Source organism: Sinocyclocheilus anshuiensis, unplaced genomic scaffold (genome assembly GCF_001515605.1).
Source record: "Sinocyclocheilus anshuiensis isolate Anshui unplaced genomic scaffold, SAMN03320099.WGS_v1.1 scaffold212, whole genome shotgun sequence".
NCBI classification, from domain to species: Eukaryota; Metazoa; Chordata; class Actinopteri; order Cypriniformes; family Cyprinidae; genus Sinocyclocheilus; species Sinocyclocheilus anshuiensis.
The window spans coordinates 413,782-429,819 of NW_015558566.1; the positions used below are offsets into that span (position 1 = coordinate 413,782).

The window sequence follows — 16,038 nt, forward strand, 5'->3', positions numbered from 1 at the left end:
TGTGCTGCACACAAATGAATATTTGGGTTGAACTGTTCTGGAACAGTGTTGTAAATACAACTTAACCACTGATCTCTACTCGTGTCCTCTTTTGGAAGACCAAACAAAGTAGTTTCGCTTTCACAACAAAACACACGGCAGGCTTGAGTGAGCGGCGGCGGGCTAGAGTGAGGAACAGCAGGTGGGCTTGCGGCAACCACATGTGATGACCCCGGGCTGGACTCCGTTTCATCCACGGTGAAAGCCGATCCGGCGATCCACAGCGCGAGGTTGATGTATTTCCTAAGCGACCAGCACGGATCTGCACCAAGAGCTTGTAACACTCCAAAGAGAAAGGAAAAATTCTAATCGCATCATATGACCACTTTAAGCCTGACTGTGTAATGATCAACTAAGTATGTTGTGCAGTCAAGAACACAGTTTAGTTGGTATGTGTCCAATTGGGATGAGAACGTTTTGAGACGAGACTTTCAAGCAATTTCCATTTAGATCTCAAGCATGTAGTCTGTGTGACCACACCCCTTTGTGTAAGCCCAAGATAATGGTGCTTGTAATGATAATGATGAAACTGGTTAACGTTAAAGTACTGTGCACATCTTCTTTATCAAATGAGACCTTTCAGTTTGCTAGTTAAAATGCTTTAATTTTAATTTATTTTCCTCGTTCTTGTCCTCTTGTCCCAAGTTAAGCAGAATTGATTTTACGCATGTTTCAGTAAGTTATCTTATGATCAAATTCTTCTGAACTCGCTGTGTAGATTATGGTTATTGCATCATTGAATTTCCCACACTTGCACACATCATTCCTAAGACATGAGTCAGCTTACCCATATTTGTGCTGACAAAATGCGTGCCCTCATGATTTGTTGGCCAAATTATTCTGAATGTTAGAGGACGTTTTGAACGGTGAGACACACATGGCTGCCATCTGCTTTGCATATACATGTTTGTGCGCTGTTATGCATGGAATTGACCTTATGCATGGAATTGATAAAATGACTGACAGGCCAAATAACATGCAAACCTCCCAAATTCCCATGGTAAAAACGGGGAAGTTATGGTACATGTAATTAGGGTTAGGTATCCAAGGACAGCTAAACTTGCAAATGATGAATGTTCATTTACCCCTCAGTGGAAATGAAATGAATGCAAATACTACATACATGTGACCAAAGTTAACTTTATTAACCTTGTAAAGCCTGACATATTAAGATAATCCAAATATATATATACATGTATATATTTTGAAATGGAAGAGTTTATTTGTATGGTAGTAGATCATGTACTAATAAAAGAGAAGATGAAGCTCATACTCAAAAATGCCTCTTTTTTTTTTTTTTTCAGATGCCCAAACTGAGCAATGATGCAATTTAATGCAGTTGCTGATATTAATATGGCTAATTAAGATGAAATTCTGATAGCGTATAATGTCAATCAATGAGATCGCTATTAATGCTATAGCAAACTACTTACAAACTTCTAGCGTTATATTTAGTGTTTCAATGGTGTATATATAATTCGCTTTCTATTTTTTCTAGGAGCACTGTGTAGCCCCTGACTCAAAATTTTTAGGAGCACAAGCAGAAAATTTAGGGGCACACCTTAAATCAGCCTGCAATGCAATCGTTCACATTTTCCCCATTTTAACTGTATTACTGACCAATGTTTTGATCACTTAACTCATAGAGATTACAATGTGCAGTATTCTTTTAATTTCAAAGAGATATGACAAATATATATATGATATGATAAAATTACTATTGTTTTGCATTAATAAGTGCAGTTACTAATAATTTTACATGTTCATTTCTTGTTTATACACATTTGACAGAAAAGCACTAAGCTTGAGTTGGGAAGCTTACAAAATGTATTTTATTAACAGTAACGTGCAAAATCAAATTTTTATGTAGAAAAGATATATAGTGTATTCTTATTAAATGTACCATTATTATTCTGTAGTCTAATATGAAACTGACCAACGACTTCAGTGATTATGTGTGATTTAGTCGCAAATTGAAGAAACGTTTGTTTTTCAAAGCACTCTGTGACGTTTTTTACTTCATAAACCGAAAAGAGCGAAACTGACCAAATCTGATATCTTGATGATTTGATATTTTATAATAGTGATTTTATAATTTCGAAAAATAAAGGAAAAAGTATAAATGAATGACTAATAAGCCAATAAGTGCTCCTCTGCTGCCATCTACAGTGGTAATTTGATGTATTTTTTAAATTTTACATAAGTGTTTGTTTACCACAGTATATTTTGGTCGTCCCATTGAAAATAACATTCAAATTGGATCATTTAGGAGCTTTAAAGTGCTGGAAACAGTTGTGTGAATTGCTTGTAGTCATTGAAAATTGCTTGAATTTCTCTCTCAAAAGCCTGTACAAACCCTGAAATGAATAATGTAATAACATTCGACTATTTCTGCCACAACACCATGGTTACAGTTAGTAGGGATGTAACGATTCACTCAAGTCACGATTCGTTTTGATTCACGATTTTGATTTCACAATTCGATTCGATTCACGATTTTTTTTAACAAAATGAGATTTAAGACAAATTATAAATGAATTGGAAAAAGTAAAATCCTTTTATTATTGCTTGGACAAAATGCTGCACGTTTCTTTGTGAAATTGAAATATAACACTATAATAATATACTAATATAGCACTTGCATGTTATTGCTCTTTTGTTGGTTTTGATTGCTTCTATTGTCCTCATTTGTTAGTCACTTTGGATAAGTGTTTGCTAAATAACAAAATTTAAATATAATGTAAATATAAATAACAAAACTAAATTGAAATTTTAAAACAAGCCCCAAATCAAATAAGTAACACAAATAAAATAAATCTCTTCATATAAACAAACTAAGTAGCGTTACTGCTTCTGGTTTTCTATGTTAGCGCTCTTTGATCTGTTTATAACAGAGAATTCTGTGCAGAATCTGAATGCTTCTCAGATTCTCGCAGCAACCTTTTATTCATTCTGCAGCGAATTCAAAAATTTCTCACTGGATCTTGCAGCGCTGTGCAGTAATAGTGTTGCGAAATCAACTTTGGTTCACGAGTAGCTGTTCTGAGCTTGGACTAGTTTGTTTGTGTCGCGGTTAGGCATGGGCTGGTATGAGACTTTGGCGGTATGATAACCTTAAGCAAAAATATCACGGTATTGTCGTTACAGCTCTAAAATGTGTTATTTTTAAATGACGTTCTGACTAGCTTTGTGAAATTATACTACATGCCTGAACGAAGCAAACAGCAGAAGCTCTGAATGAGATGCAGATTCACTCTCTGACAGCAGGAGGCGCTCATGAAACACCACATACGGCGTTTCCTTGGTTACCGCTGTAAACAAAGCAGTGCTGCGCTGAAACACTGCTTTAATATGAATTATACCGAGACTAGATGAAAAGAAAATACCACGTAAACTTTTCTGAAGACAGTCAGTTCCCCTCAGAAACATATTCATATAAACCCCCAAATCAATACTGAGGATTTTCTTCCAATATTTCGTGCATCATGAACAGTGAGTTATCTGCCTGCTACAGTATTTTTCTCTGTGCGTCCATCTTCAGCATCTCTGGCCCGTGTTAACGGGCGTTTACAGACTTCATATTTTCACATATATGACATTTTGGAAAATAATTGCATTGCAATGCAGTTTGTGCAAGTCCAGAACAGAGACAAGTTGCAATAAGACAAAAAACGGCTGGTTGCTGATCGCGTAAGTTCCAGGGGCAGCTCCTTAAGTTCGGCCATCCTACACACACGCGACTGACCGTGCTCGCACCAACAGGAGGGGGGGGGTCGTGTTACTCTCTACACTGCACTCAACCTGAGGGATTCCTACACTTTCAGTCTTTGAGGAGACATGAAAAACGCAGGAACGGTATAACAGAAAATATTAGTGGTTTTGAAACCGTGAAATTTTCAAATCGCGGTATACCTTGAAACCAGTAATTGGCCCATGCCTAGTCGCGGTCCTATGGGGTTAGATCTCTGCCACAATTCTGCGTGCGAAAGATCATATTTTGAGCGCACAAAAGTGCATTTTGCAAGTGAGCAAACTGAGTTTTGTGGAGAATGTTCGTCTCACAAAGTATTTTGAGCGCACTAAAATAAATTTTGCATTTAAAATAAGCTTTTGGATCTGTGCAGACCTTCTCTTTTGCGCGTGCAAAGTTTTACTAGCTTGCTCCCTTGATGCCCACCCTCAGTGCTCTCTAAATGCTTATTATGCAAGTTGATATTCTGATTATATTTTTTAAATATCGGATCAGCTTTCCAGCGCTGGAGAGAACTCAAGGAAGGCCTGCAATCGGACGTCGAGGTTGCTTTTTTTCTCGATAGGTGAGTAACACCGTGTCTGCGCTGCAACAGCTAAAGTCTGTCTAGTACAGTGGTTCCCAACCCTGGTCCTGGAGGCGCCCCAACACTGCACGTTTTGCATGTCTCCTTAATCAAACACACCTGATTCAGGTCATCATCTCATTAGTAGAGACTCCAAGACCTGAAACTGGAGTGTCAGAGAAAGGAGACATGCAAAATGTGCAGTGTTGGGGTGCCTCAAGAACCAGGGTTGGGAACCACTGGTCTAGTACACTGGACGCGACAAAGCGACCGTTGAAAATCATTTGAAATTTGTGTCAATACGTCATAAATGGAATTCAGCAGCAGTTTTCTGTCTGGGATTTGTCGTGCCTTGCCACGCCACATCCAGTGTAGACCATAGATATGTATATATATCTATGGTGTTGATAGCATCACTGATTATAATGATTTCTGTAGTATTTTGTCACGCCGTGCCACTCGCGTCCGGTGTAGACACGGTGTAACATTGGTTTTGCTTTGTTTCACAGAACTAATCGTTGCCTGGGTTGCGTACGTATGTGTGGGGCAGAGCTATCAAAATAGGGGCGAGACCCTTGTGTATTCATTGTGTAATTCTTCCCTATAGTTTTAGAAGATTTCTAGAACTAAGAAAAAAAAATTGTTGCAGCTCTCAGTTGTCCGCAGTATTTGACTGGGACTCATATCTGTCCAGTCGCACTGTTGTTTTCGTTCATGTTCTACTGATGTATCCAACTGTACCAGGAGCTGGACAACTCTGTACTTCCATTGGTAGTCAACACATTGCATTACTGCTTATTTGCACGAAGTTGAGCTCATCTTTGAACTGATTGCAAATGGTCGATATTTCTCAAACTGCAGAAATCACCAGTTGCTGCAAATCATTGGTAGTCACCACATTGCATTACTGCTTATTTGCACAAAGTTGAGCTCATCTTTGAACTGATCGCAAATGGTCGACGTTTTTCAAATTGCAGAAATCACCAGTTGCTGCAAATCAGTGTGAACATCTCTTTAGCAAGAATACATACATGGCCTAGTTAGAAGTCATCTTAGTGGTTTAGGTTGGTAAACAAAAGATTGCACTGACTATTGTGCACTTGAGCAAGGTACTCGTCCCTGCAGCTTAACAATGCAACATTACTTGAAAGTAGTGGAAACAAATTTCACAGTTGTTTTTTGGTCTGCAGTTCTATTCTATTCTATTCTTCTTGACACATTTGTAACAATGTAGTCCCCTTTCCTTCAGAAGTTTTGATGAAAGACGAAATATTCATCAGACTCAGGTTTTATTGTTGAAACTCTTCCCATCTAATTCACTTTTTCTTCCGTAAATAGCCCAAATTCTCCTTTGAAATTCAATACTTTTAAATTTAAAGTGCTCGCCTAAGGAGGCGGAGGCGCAGATAAGACATTGTCAAAACCCCTTACTGTCCTAAGCAGTCATTTTCCACAACTGATGAGTTGTGACAGGTGCTGTTGTGTCTGCTAATATACCACTGTCTTCCCAGCTTTCCTATAGTATTTTTAGCTTTCTCCTACCTACAGAGCGAGCCACCGCCTGCCATTAGCCCAAATCTAAAGCTACTGTACTTGATTAGCGTATAATTATTAGCATATGCGTGTAATCAGTATTATTGTGTGTCTCTGAGTCGGTGGTGACCCTGCTTTGCATAAGGGAACACCCCACATATCCCTCTCACCTATCGCTCTCTCGCTCTAGCCCTCAAGACAGAGAGAAAGAGCGGAGCTGTCAACTTTTGATTTGCTTCTGACGTAGCCCAATCGCAACAATGAGAGGAGATAAAGAGATTCTGTTTGTATTTGTCATAGTAACACTGCCTGTGTTGATTACATGCTTTTGCATGCCAAGGGCAGCATCTTTCTTTGACGGTCTTCCGCACCATCCACGCACGCTTTCTCTCTTTCGCTCGGTGGCCAACCATTATCCTTTCCATCGTCATATCCCACATCCCATAGATGATCCTGGCATGGTAAGTGAGAGAAAGAAGCCAAGCCATATTTGTGTGTATGTGTGTGTGTGTGTCTTGGAGAGGGAACGAGAAGCTTCTTAATCCCTTCTTTTAAAGTGGAACGTGTGAATGACTATGGGGGTGCAGACCTCGTATTAACCCACCAAACCCACCCCCCACTGGATGGCACAAAACATGCCCATCCCCCATCACCTGCTCCTCTGGTCTCATCTTGGGATGGATTCTTAAAAGTTTGGTTGTCTTTTGTTCACCTGTAACTTAAAGGTAGAATTTATTTACACTCATGCCATTCCAAACTGACAGAATGGAACAAGTGAATATTTTCAACATAATGAATCAGGAACATGGCATGTTCATGTGAGCAGTGTCCAATTTATGGACATATCTTGATGTGTGAGTACAATCTTTGTCATCAAAACTGAATGATTTGTTTGTGAACTGACTGACTCTCCAGTTGCAGAAGCTAACCTAAATTTAGTCTGTTCTTATCAGAATCAGAAGAGCTTTATTACCAAGTATGTTTACACACACAAGGAATTTGACTTGACGACAGGAGCTTCCAGTGTAGAAGAAAGTACAAACATAGTGCAGACCTACATAGGAATAACACAGTAGGGATGTAAAACTTATAGAAGAAGAATGACAAAACACAGAACAAACAAACAAAAACAATTTGCTGCCATTTGCGGCGCCATGCTGGTATCAAGCTATCATATGGCTTCAGAAGACATAAAAATGTACCACAAGAGTTGCATGCACCACGTTTATGATACTTTCATTGTGCTTTTGCATCCTCTTTGATGCCTGAAAGCCTCCGTTCCCATTCATTGTAGGTGTATTGGAAAGTGCAAACAGTACAATTCTTCAGAATCCGTTCTTTTGCGTTTTGCTAAAGAAAGTCAAACAGGATTGGAATGACATTAAGGTGAGTAAGTGGCAACACACAGAATTGTCCCTTTAGCAGAGTTTAATGCAATAACTTAAAGCAGGTATGCATCTGTTACTGTCATGTTTGATCAATTTAATGCATAATTTATCAAACGTGACAGATCTGTTTACAATGAATAAACATGAAATTAGCCCCAATGCTGGAAAAAGACATTTCTATCAATTTTTAGCAAAAATAAATAGTAAAAACATGATATAATTCAGCCATAAATTTTCATTTCATCAATTGGCATTAAACACAAACAAACAAATCAAACGTGACTGTAAAGACATTTATAATGTATAAAGTTTTCTTCTTTTTTTTTAAGTGGTTCTTTTGAACTTTCTATTCATTAAAGAATCCTAAAATGTGGCACAGTTTCCACAAAAATATTAAGCAGCACAGCTGAAGTTTTTAACATTGATGATAATAGGAAATGTTTTTGAGCAACAAATCAGTATATTAGAATGATTTCTGAAGGATCATGTGCAACTGAAGACTGGAGTAAACAGTTATTTTTAAATTGTAATAATATTCCACAATATTATTTTTATTGCTTTTTTTTCAAATAAATGAAGCTTTGGTAAGCATTAGAGCAACCCAACATTTGGAAAGGTACTGTAGCTTCTCTGTTATGAATCAGTTTGGTTTCTGCCTGATTTTCCAATTGGTCATATTTTTGCTCATGAGACAGTTCAGTTGGAGAACAGTTGCTTTATATCATAAGTGGAAAGCAGCTTAAGTACGTAAGCAATAAGCAACTGAACATTGACAACCTCTAATCTTTCATTTTATGGATTATGCAACTTTGTAACTGTGACACATGTACTTGTTCTTAGAATAGGTCAGTTTTATTGGGTTTGTCACAGACAGTTTGAACTCACATTAACATGACAGCAGAACATAAGCATGGACTCCCAGATGATAATAATAGAAGTTCTGTTTGTTGACTTCAGTTCATTTAATATCAGATCCATATTGTGACAGTCTCACCATGGCATTAACTCTTGTTTTGTGGCCACCTTGTTTACAGTGCAAAAGTTGAGTGACATGAGACCACTGACTCTGCACAAAAACCACCAGACGGAGGATTTGGGATTCAACGTTGTTTACAGACAGGAGAATCCTCAGCCCCCCTTCTGCGTTTTTGTATACAACGCTCTCTTTCCCTACCCATCTTTCACTCCCTTTCTCCCCTGTTCACCTCCTCCTCCTCCTCGTCATCCCCCTTTCATTCTCTTTTCCAATTTCCAAAAAGCCCCCTCTCTCTCCCTTTCTGCCATTACTAAAAATGGCTTGCTTGCCTGGTTGTCAGTCCCAGTCAAGTGTAATCCAAAGTCTACAGCATCCTCCCCGACAACTATTTTAATGGTAATGGGCAGCATATTGTATCAAGGCTACCATATCCTACTTGAGATGACAGTATCAAAAGTGGGAGTTGATGCTATGGGAACAAAGACAGGGGGCAGCTTTTTGCCAGAGTGAGGGTGCTGGGCGGGTGTGTTTTGCGTGCGTGTGTGAGAGAGAGAGAGAGAGAGACTTGTGTGTAAAACGCGGAGGGGGATGATGGTGGGGCGTGAGTGCTCTCATTGTCCCTCTGTCCTCTTCTCTTTGGAGCTATGATGCAATGAGATGGCATTGTGCTTCCATTTTTGCTACTTTTATTTTGAAAAAGAGAGAGCAGGGCGGAGAGATGAAATGCTCGCTTTTAAACTTGACTTGATCCGACTCGCTAAAAGCTAATGCAGAGCCCTTACGCAGGGTGAGGTGACCTCTCTCGGCTGTTTTTTCACTGCCCTCTCTCTCCTCCTAATGAGGATACACCATTGTCCCCAGCACACACATGCATCTGAAAAAGAGGAGAGAGACCAGGATTCTGCCATCTCCTCATATCGGCATAAGCCATGTGGAAGCTTTTAACAGTGCGGAAGAGTGACTAAAAGAAAGAGCGCTTTTAGTGCAGCTTTCACACAATTGCCTATTTTTGGGTGTTGTGCATAAAATGGACCCAGTCTGTATTACTCTGTCTCTCTCCGACTTTTTCTCGCTCAGTCACTCTGTCCCATTCTTTTTGGGTCGTTTTGTTTTTGTGTTTGACATTTTTAGGGCGTTTTTGAACCTAGTTTCACTCGAGATGAATGTGCTGATAACATTGAGCATATACCTGTTGAATCTTGAAGATAGAATCTCTGGGTCAACAAGGCACTGTAATTTCTTATCAAAACACACATCATCCTCTGGTTAATAGATATAATTCTGACCAGTGAAAGGACAGTTTGCACACATGCTACTTTTTATAAACTAATTTTGGTCCAATTTGAAATCCAAACCGAGCCATGTTTCATGACAATTTAGTCCTGTTTATTTTGTTATCATTTTATTTTAAACAGCCTTCTTGCCATGTTGTGTCATAGACTTCAAGATACTTTAAAGCTTCACAAGTAACATTTTTTTTAATTATCAATGTTGAAAACAGTGCTGCTTAATATAGTTTTTGGAAACTGTGATAGATTTTCTTTCAGGATTATTTGATGAATAGAAAGTTAAAAAGAAAAGCATTTGAAATAGAAACACAAAAAAACACTTGCTGCCTTAAATGAAGTCGTCATTTTAAACTTACATTTTATAAAAATGGCTTTGGAAATCAAGTTGAATCTCCTATAACTTCAAAAATGAAGTTGAAATTGGTTCAGCTGTTTTGATTAAGTTGAAGTAATGGAAACACATATGATGACATGACTATCATATTTTTACAGTAAATCTTTTGTAACATTTTAGACATTTTTACTGTCTTTTTTTGACCAATTTAATGCATCTTTTTAAAATATTTAATTTCCATTTGTATTATATGTGTGTAAAATGTATCATTGTGATCCAGCCACAAGCTATTTGCTATTCACACTGAATGTGAAAATGCTGCATGATATTTAATACAGCTATGTGGCGCTAGATTTTGGACCATTGAGGTTTCACTCTGGGCAGGGCTCCTGAGTGCAACCAAATAGATACCAAGCGACCCACCAAATGTTGTTTTCTCAGAGCAGCAACTGTCAAAAACTCTGATTAACATCACATCACTCTTGGTTATCACAGTGTCATGCTTCATGTCAAGAAGGCTTTGTTTGTTGCAGTTCCTGTTAGTTGACATCTAGAGATAATTAAAAACAGACATCATTAAATATCCCACGGAGCTTATGGAATTAACATAAAAACCACCCAAGAGAGCATAGCTGATCATCAGAGAATCTCTAAGCATTTGATCGTGTGACACTGAGTCACATTATCTGCCGGTTTAATCATGTCATACCGTTCCCCTCTCACAAGTACGCTCACAGGTATTGATGGACCTCTTGAAAAGCCCCGTCTTAGCCGCAGTGCAAGGCTGCTGTCTTAATGAATTGGGCTGTTTTCATCTGCTCATTGAGTGTTTGATGTGTAAGGGCTTCCGTCTGTGTGGTTAACTTTGGTTGCCACGGTAATCAGGCCCTTTGTTGGGCTGTTTTGTTTGCTTGTCTCAGGTTTGATTGAGATCATTAGCAGTGAGGGGAGGACAGTCAAACTCTTCAGAGTTTACATCTGCAGCTGTATACAGTGTGACGCACCACTCCTTTGCTCTTTATACGCGCACACACATCGATACAACACTGCTCCCATCACAGCATTTTTGTTGAAGTATAATTAGTGGTGCTTGCACGCATCATTATTACTATTGCTCATACTTAAGGCGAGGGATTTAAACAAAACCCTAAGCCAAAGTAGTAAACCTGAGCTATTCCTGTGGAGTTTGCACTAGGTACATGATTGATACCTCAGTCGTGCAGCTTGTTGTGTGATGTTACTTTGCTTAAAACAGACAAACAAATCACATTGACTTGCAATGAAATAGTGACAGGAGTTAGAACACCCTTGCAAATAACCACAAGACCTTTCATCATGGTGGTGACTTTTGAATGGCCAGCTACCACATTTTCCTCAGAAAATGTAAAATATTTGGTATTTGTCATTAATTTAAATTGTGCACTTCAAGTCTTGGGAACAGTATTTTTATTTTTTATTTTTTGAAAGCAGTCAAAATATTGATCAAATTATTAGTCAAATTATTACAATTTAAAATATATATTTTCTATCTGAATATGTAATTTATTACTGTGATGGCAAAGCTGATTTTTTAAGCAACCGTTATTCCAGTCTTCAGTGTCACATGATCCTTCAGAAACCGTTCTGATATGCTGTTTTTAGGTTCAAGAAATCTTTCTCAGTATTATCAGTGTTTTTTTGTTGTGTTGTTTTGTTGTGTTGCTTAATATTTTAATGGAAACCATGATACATTTTTTCAGTATTCTTTGATGAATAAAAAGTTCTAAAGAAAAGCATTATTTCAAACTAGAAATGTTGTAACAATGTAAAAGTGTTACATAAGTTACTTTTATTTATTTAAAAAATACTTGGTCCTAATCTTAATGTACAGAGACCGCTTTCTAAGTGATTTTTCCCCCCCCCCATTTTGTTTGAGTGGCCCAACATGGCAACATTGATTTGACTAGTGGTATGAGCTGATGGTGGAATTACCAGACAGGGAGTGTTTTTTGGAAAGACTGTTCAGATACAATTATTATTTTTGCTGTTTTATTACTGGTGCTGCTGGTATAGTGCCAAAGAAATGACACACTTTGGCCGATGGCAGAATTGGCAAGCTTGTCCTTTGGCCAAGTGTCACTGAAAAGTTTAATGTATAATAATAGTAATAATCATCATCCATGATCCTCATCATCATCATCATCATCATCCATAAGCTTTTTACTCTTGACCATTGATTTTCTGTTTTCATTGGTGTCCTCTGTTCTGGTCTAAATGACTTCAAAATAGCTTCTATATTAGAAGGTGATGTAAAGCTGACAGTTTTTCTTTTTCTTTTTCTTTTTTTTTTGCAAATAAGGGAAGAGATGCCTAACCAGCTTGGATATATATATATATATACAGTGGTGACCCAAATTACTAGAACACTAGTATTTTCACCAGCTAAAAAATGGTTTTAAGTCAGTTATTTCTATGTTTTGCTATAGTGTGTCAGTAGGAAATATCAGTTTGCAAAGCTATCTGAAAAACTCTGCACAAGTGCACTGAGGGCAAAAGCTGCTTTAAACGCTAAGGATGGTCACACCAAATGTTGATTTAATTTAGTTAATAGAAATTATTTTTGACAGCATCCTCATTTTACAGCATTTTTACACAAGTGCCTAAAACTTTTAACAATACTGTAGCTTTGCAGGTAGGTTTCTTGAAGCATCTTGGAGACGTTGCCACAGTTCTTCTGGATTTAGTCTGTCTCAGTTTGTTCTGTTTCTCATGTCATTCCAGACAGACTGGATGATGATGAGATCAGATTAATTATTACAATTAATGGCAAAATGAATGTTTGGAAATGTAAACCGGTATTTCCTACTGACACATTATAGCAGTGATGGGCAAACCTGGCCCTTCCAGGCTACTTTCCTGCAGAGATTTGATCCAACCCTGATAAAACTCACCTGCCTGTAGCCTTCTAGTAGTCTTGAAGACAATGATTAGCTGGTTCAGGTGTGTTTGATTAGGGTTGGAGCTAAACTCTGAAGGAAAGTGGCCTGGAAGGGCCAAGTTTGCCTACCCCTGCACTACAGCAAAAGATAGAAATAACTGACTTAAAACCATTTTTTAGCTGCTGAAAATACTGGTGTTCTAATAATTTTGGTCACCACTGTTATATATATGATTTATTTATTCAATCTTGTCCCCTGCTTCACTTTGTAAACATATGACTGAAGACGTAGAGTGAAATAAGAAACAGAACCTGACCTGTTGACACCTTCGTAGGTCTTTATCGTTTGTGTGTGTGTGTTTTAAGAAGTTTTCAAGTTAAATGGGCTTTCACCCTTGGCCTAAGAACTAATTCTGTTCAATAACAAACTAACTCTTCATCCGGTGTGACTGTGCACCACATAATAGTCCTGAAACCATGATGTTATTGTCATGAGTGTGTGTATTAAATTACCTGTTACTGCGATCAATTGACGTAGGGATTAACTTCTTTTGACCTCCTTACTTAGTGGAACGTAAATCCAGTGGTTCAGCCATTCACAAAGTATTAGTCAGCACCTCTGCGAGGTTGCTTCTAAACGCTTCCTCGGTACTGCAGTTACCCTGCTCTCAAAGCTATTGAGTTAATCCCCATCTTATATGACCGCGTGGGTTGAGGAAATGCCTAGATCAGAGTTACAAAAATACAGATGGTACTGGAGATCACAGAAATACAGTGGTGTGAGGTGGTTACTACAAAAAAAAATTCAATGTGAATGATTAGATTGGAAGTTATACAAACTTATGGCTTTTTATAAAATTTCCTATGAATAAAAAAAATTTTTATAATTTTTTTTTATTCATAGAGATTTGGAACCTCATGGGGGTGAATTGATTATGACAGAGTTTTGATGAATTTATAAATTTACACTTCAAAAGTCACTTTGGTACTTTTTTTTCAGGATTCTTTGATGAATAGAAAGTTAAAGGGATAGCTCTCCCAAAAATGAAAATTGTCATAATTTACTCACCATCATGTTGTTCCAAACCTGTATGAATTTCTTTCTTCTGTTGAACACAAAAGATTTTTTGACGAATGTGGGTAACTAACTGAACATGCAGTTGCTGGTAGCCTTTGACTTCAATAGTAAGGAAAAAAATATGGAAGTCAATGGCTAATGTCAACTATTTAATTCTACATGGACTGGGTCATTTTGTTGGGGTGGTCATTTTGAGACCGTATGACCAGCTGAATACTACTCATTTTATGTTGCTAACTTCTTTATTGTTGGACATTTTCACTTCAATAACAATTTAATATATTAATTTAATGCATTAAAATATATGGTTTACTGAGACGTAAGAAAAACATAGAAATTAGTCAAGTTAATAGAGATGGGAAACAAGCAGAGTTGGATAAAGACTTAAAAAATAGAGGTGGGGTGAAGCTGAAGTGGTGGGTATTTCATCAGTGTTTCTCATTGTGAGGAGAGATCTCCACTTTCTGAAGGGACCCCCTCAAGGCTAAAAGCCTGACTTGGAGCAGCTGAAGAGATGGAGGGAGAGAATGAGCGATGGAAAAAGGAAGGGTCTTGGGGTAACTAAGGATCGATGAAAATTTCAACTCTTCCATTCCAATTAGAGCCCACATGAGACTTTGTCCCCAAAGCACACATTCATTTATTCGTTTAACTTACTGTCTCTTCCACTGTGTATTCATCTGTTTGGAGTCTGCGTCGAGCAAAGCAGCCTGTGTAGGAGTATTGATCTGTACTTTTATTCCCGTCTGTGTGTTTGTTACTTACGCTGCCTTTTGCCTCTTCAGCTTCTCCTTGAATGCTGTCATCAGGCTGTTCTTTTATTTCGTAAACATCTGCCTCTCCAGTGCCCCTGTTTTAGTGTCTCGGTGGGCGGTTTTGTGGACTCTACCTATTTATTTAATGCTTTACTCTAATACTGAACTTGGTTTTATTGAAATAATGATGCTGTTCAGCTACACCGTCAGTCTTAATGTGGTTTTCAAACTACTTTTATTTAAAAACGTGCGTCTGTTTTGAAACAGTCTGCCTTAATCTAAGAAGGACATGATGTTTCAGATGTTTAATTTTCATTCTCCCCAGACAAACCTCCCTATCTTCAAGCTGAAGGAGTCACGTGTCCGGAGGAGATACAGCGACTTTGAGTGGCTGAGAGGAGAGCTGGAGAGAGAAAGCAAGGTGAAGTATTGGTGAAGGATAGATGAATGAAATAAAGTGTTGGTTTGGATGGAGCATGGGGCATGAATGCTCAGAGTGCGGCATTTTATCATCCTTCCGTGTTGTTGTAAGGGTCCATTTCAACTAGAAACATTTAAGAGTAATGCTTTTTCAATCATTGGATTGAAAATTATTCTGTAGTTCAGGTAATGACGTTTGAAGTGATTGTAAGAGACCAGTGATTGCATTCTGAGATCTATGTAACGTGAATTAAGTTTTTGTATTTTAAATAGGTGGTAGTTCCTCCTCTTCCTGGAAAGGCTCTGATCAGGCAGCTCCCATTCCGTGGGGATGATGGTATATTTGACGACTCTTTTATCGAAGAACGGCGGCAAGGTTTAGAACAGTTCCTCAACAAGTGAGTCACAAGTTCCTCCAGACACCTTGCATTTCTGTTCAACAGAAACATTCATCTTTGGTTTTACCTTGAACCAAACAACAGGAAAGAACAATTCCTATAAATCACTATAAATTTCACAAATAAGGACAGAATTAATTCCAAATTTAACAATTAACATGTATTTTTTCCAATCTTTGTAAACTCAATTTGCACTACATTCCAGGTGTACATTTTATCAGTTCATGTATTTCTTGGCAGTCAAACTCATGACTTTAGCGCCATGCTGTACTGTTTAAAAGGGTCATGTGATGCGATTTCAATTTTTACTTTCTCTTTGAAGTGTTACAAGCTCTTGGTGCATAAAGAAGATCTGTAAAGTTGCAAAGACTAAAGTCTCAAATCCAAAGAGATATTCTTTATAAAAGTTAAGAGTCAGCCACGAGTAATTATGTACCCACTGGATGCAACAAATGCCTCATCTATAATGGGTTTGAATGTTTTTGTCTCGTTGCTCCGGCCGGGGCATGGCATCACAGTATGGTAAGGAGCGTAACATTTCTGTCACACGCTTGAGGTATTCGGCCAATCACAACGCACTGGATAGCTGGCCAAT

At 38.1% G+C, this 16,038-nt stretch overlaps 1 protein-coding gene across 3 annotated transcripts in view; it reads left to right on the forward strand.

The window, feature by feature from the left end:
• LOC107679498 (sorting nexin-3-like) overlaps nucleotides 1-16,038 on the forward strand; it is a 34,882-nt gene that overhangs the window by 1,011 nt on the left and 17,833 nt on the right. For all 3 annotated transcript variants that reach the window (XM_016475062.1, XM_016475061.1, XM_016475060.1), the window contains exons 2-3: nucleotides 14,951-15,046; nucleotides 15,319-15,443. In XM_016475062.1, the coding sequence (XP_016330548.1) occupies nucleotides 14,951-15,046; nucleotides 15,319-15,443 (221 nt within the window). The remainder of the gene's footprint in view (nucleotides 1-14,950; nucleotides 15,047-15,318; nucleotides 15,444-16,038) is intronic.